General features: G+C 47.4%; 1 protein-coding gene across 1 annotated transcript in view; it reads right to left on the reverse strand.

The window, feature by feature from the left end:
• Nucleotides 1-1,618: 1,618 nt before the first annotated feature.
• Nucleotides 1,619-2,579, reverse strand: part of LOC311131849 (SLIT-ROBO Rho GTPase-activating protein 3-like) — a gene marked incomplete at its 5' end in the record, with an annotated part of 10,811 nt that continues 9,850 nt past the window's right edge. The window contains 3 exons of the mRNA XM_084164977.1: nt 1,619-1,904; nt 2,104-2,188; nt 2,428-2,541. Coding sequence (XP_084021103.1) covers nt 1,692-1,904; nt 2,104-2,188; nt 2,428-2,541 — 412 coding nt within the window. The 3' untranslated portion in view covers nt 1,619-1,691. The remainder of the gene's footprint in view (nt 1,905-2,103; nt 2,189-2,427; nt 2,542-2,579) is intronic.

Raw genomic sequence — 2,579 nt, forward strand, 5'->3', positions numbered from 1 at the left:
CAAACACCCTGTCCCAGCCCACCAAACACCCTGTCCCAGCCCACCAAAAACCCTGTCCCAGCCCACCAAACACCCTGTCCCAGCCCACCAAACACCCTGTCCCAGCCCACCAAACGACCTGTCCCAGCCCACCCCACCCCACCCCTCCAGCAGTGTACCACCCCCCAGTAGCAGCACCCCTCCAAATCTCCCCAGCCCCACTTCCCCTCAACCCAGCCTCCTGATTGATGGGGTTCCTGAGACTTTAAACACTTCTCCAGGACTTGTAAAGATCTGATCAGACCCTGTTCAGGATTTATGTATGGTGGAATGCACCCATTGCCATACACTGATGTTCAGTTCCTCTCCAATGATATAGACATAGAAACTTTACAATTTAGGTTGTAGTATTTAGTTCAGTAGATTATCTCATATCTAACATTACAGATAACTAATAGTTTCAAGAAATGTTTTTTTCTGACACTGTGTAGTACACACACTAGTAATAACTTACTCCTGAGTGGCGCAGTGGTCTAAGGCACTGCATCGCAGTGCTAACTGTGCCACTAGAGATCCTGGTTCGAATCCAGGCTCTGTCGCAGCCGGCCGCGACCGGGAGACTCATGGGCGGCGCACAATTGGCCCAGCGTCGTCCAGGGTAGGGGAAGGAATGGCCGGCAGGGATGTAGCTCAGTTGATAGAGCATGGCGTTTGCAACGCCAGGGTTGTGGGTTCAATTCCCACAGGGGGCCAGTATAAAAAAATATGTATTCACTAACTGTAAGTCGCTCTGGATAAGAGCGTCTGCTAAATGACTTAAATGTAATAAATAAAGAATTAACTTTGAACTGACGTTGTGATATATGACAATAACAAGAGGACAGCCAATCAGAATCTATTATTTATTAGTCATTGGTTTACCACAGAAGTATTTTAATACAGTGACATCATCAACAGTGGTCTAGAGCAGGGTTTCCCAAACCCGGTCCTGGGGCCCTCACCTGGGTGCACTTTTTTTTTTGCCCTAGCACTACACCGCTGATTCAAATAACCAACTCATCATCAAACTTTGATTATTTGAATCAGCTGTGTGGTGCTAGGGCAAAAACCCAAAACGTGCACCCGGGGGGGTCCAGGACAGAGTTTGGGAAACTCTGGTCTAGGGAAGAGGGAGGAGGGAGGAGGGTTGCATCTATAGAAATATAATGACTAGAGTGGACAAAGCCCCTCAGACCATAGAGTTAGAATTACTAGAGTGGAGTAGGGAACAATTTTCAAAGTTTAACCAGCATCCAAGGATTTGGTTTGGAGACCATCTTGGATATGCTATTGGACCCAGTTTCCAGTATTATAATTGAAAAGTATGTTTTTATAACCTTACTAAGTGGTTAAAATGATTGTATATCAAGTTTAAAAACAATTGACCACAGCAATAGGTAAGTTACCCCAGCCCTGAGTTGTTGGAAACCAAACCCATCCTTGTTCTAACAGAGAACGATTGACAGCACTGAGACAGGTTTAAAAGACAAAGATCATCACACACTAATGTCATATCACACACAAACATCATCACACACTAATGTCATATCACACACAAACATCATCACACACTAATGTCATATCACACACAAAGATCATCACACACTAATGTCATATCACACACAAACGTGTCAGAAAAATAAATCATCATTATCGGCTCACTTCTGCTTCTTCTATTGGTCCGCTGGTCTGAAGAGAGTCCGCCCCCTGAGGCTAAACCCCACCTTCCTGCCCCCTGGGAGAGAGGAGGAGAGGGAGGAAGAGGAGGAGGAGGAAGGGAGAGAGGAGGAGGAAGAAGAGGAGGGAGGGGCATGGGTTGCAGGCTGCAGGGGTGGCTGGCGAGAGAGAAGCTCCTTGAAGACAGAGTTCATCTGTTTACTGATGTCCTGAAAGAGAGAGAGGGGGAAGGAGGAGAGATGTTTGAGTGGCCTCAGACCTACAGTATCCAGACCCACCTATCTCCAAATGAAACACCTGCACATCTGCAATGCTTCCAATTAACTATCTGAAATACATTTCTTTGAATGTATTTAATTTCAGCAATCTCCAGGGCGCATCACCAAAAATAACTTATTCTCCACCTACCGGTCTGTCAATAAATCCTCCATCTGTCTGTCTCTCTCCTGCTCTCAGCCTCACACTGTCAAAGGTATGCCTACGCTCCTGATTCCTGAGAGAGAGAGAGACAGAGAGAGACAGAGGGGAAAAAGTAGAGAGAGAGGGAGCGAGAGAGAGGGGGAGAGAGAAAGAACGATTGCTGATGGAGTGTTTTTGGTACATTTCAGGTGTGTGTGTGTGTGTGGGTGTGTGTGTGTGTGTGGGTGTGTGTGTGTGTGTGTGGGTGTGTGTGTGTGTGTGTGGGTGTGTGTGTGTGTGTGTGTGTGTGTGTGCATGCGTAGCATGTCCTACCCTGTGTTTTGGCGTGTCATGGGGGAGAGGGGGATCTTTTGGACGGGGCTTCCGCTGCTCTCCACTGCCCTCTGTCTCCCAGGCAACGAAGCACTGTCACTGTTCACCCGCAGCCTGTCAAACACACACACACACACACACACACAGACCTT

The sequence above is a fragment of the Coregonus lavaretus genome (assembly GCF_964263955.1).
Source record: "Coregonus lavaretus genome assembly, chromosome: 7".
Lineage (NCBI taxonomy): Eukaryota > Metazoa > Chordata > Actinopteri > Salmoniformes > Salmonidae > Coregonus > Coregonus lavaretus.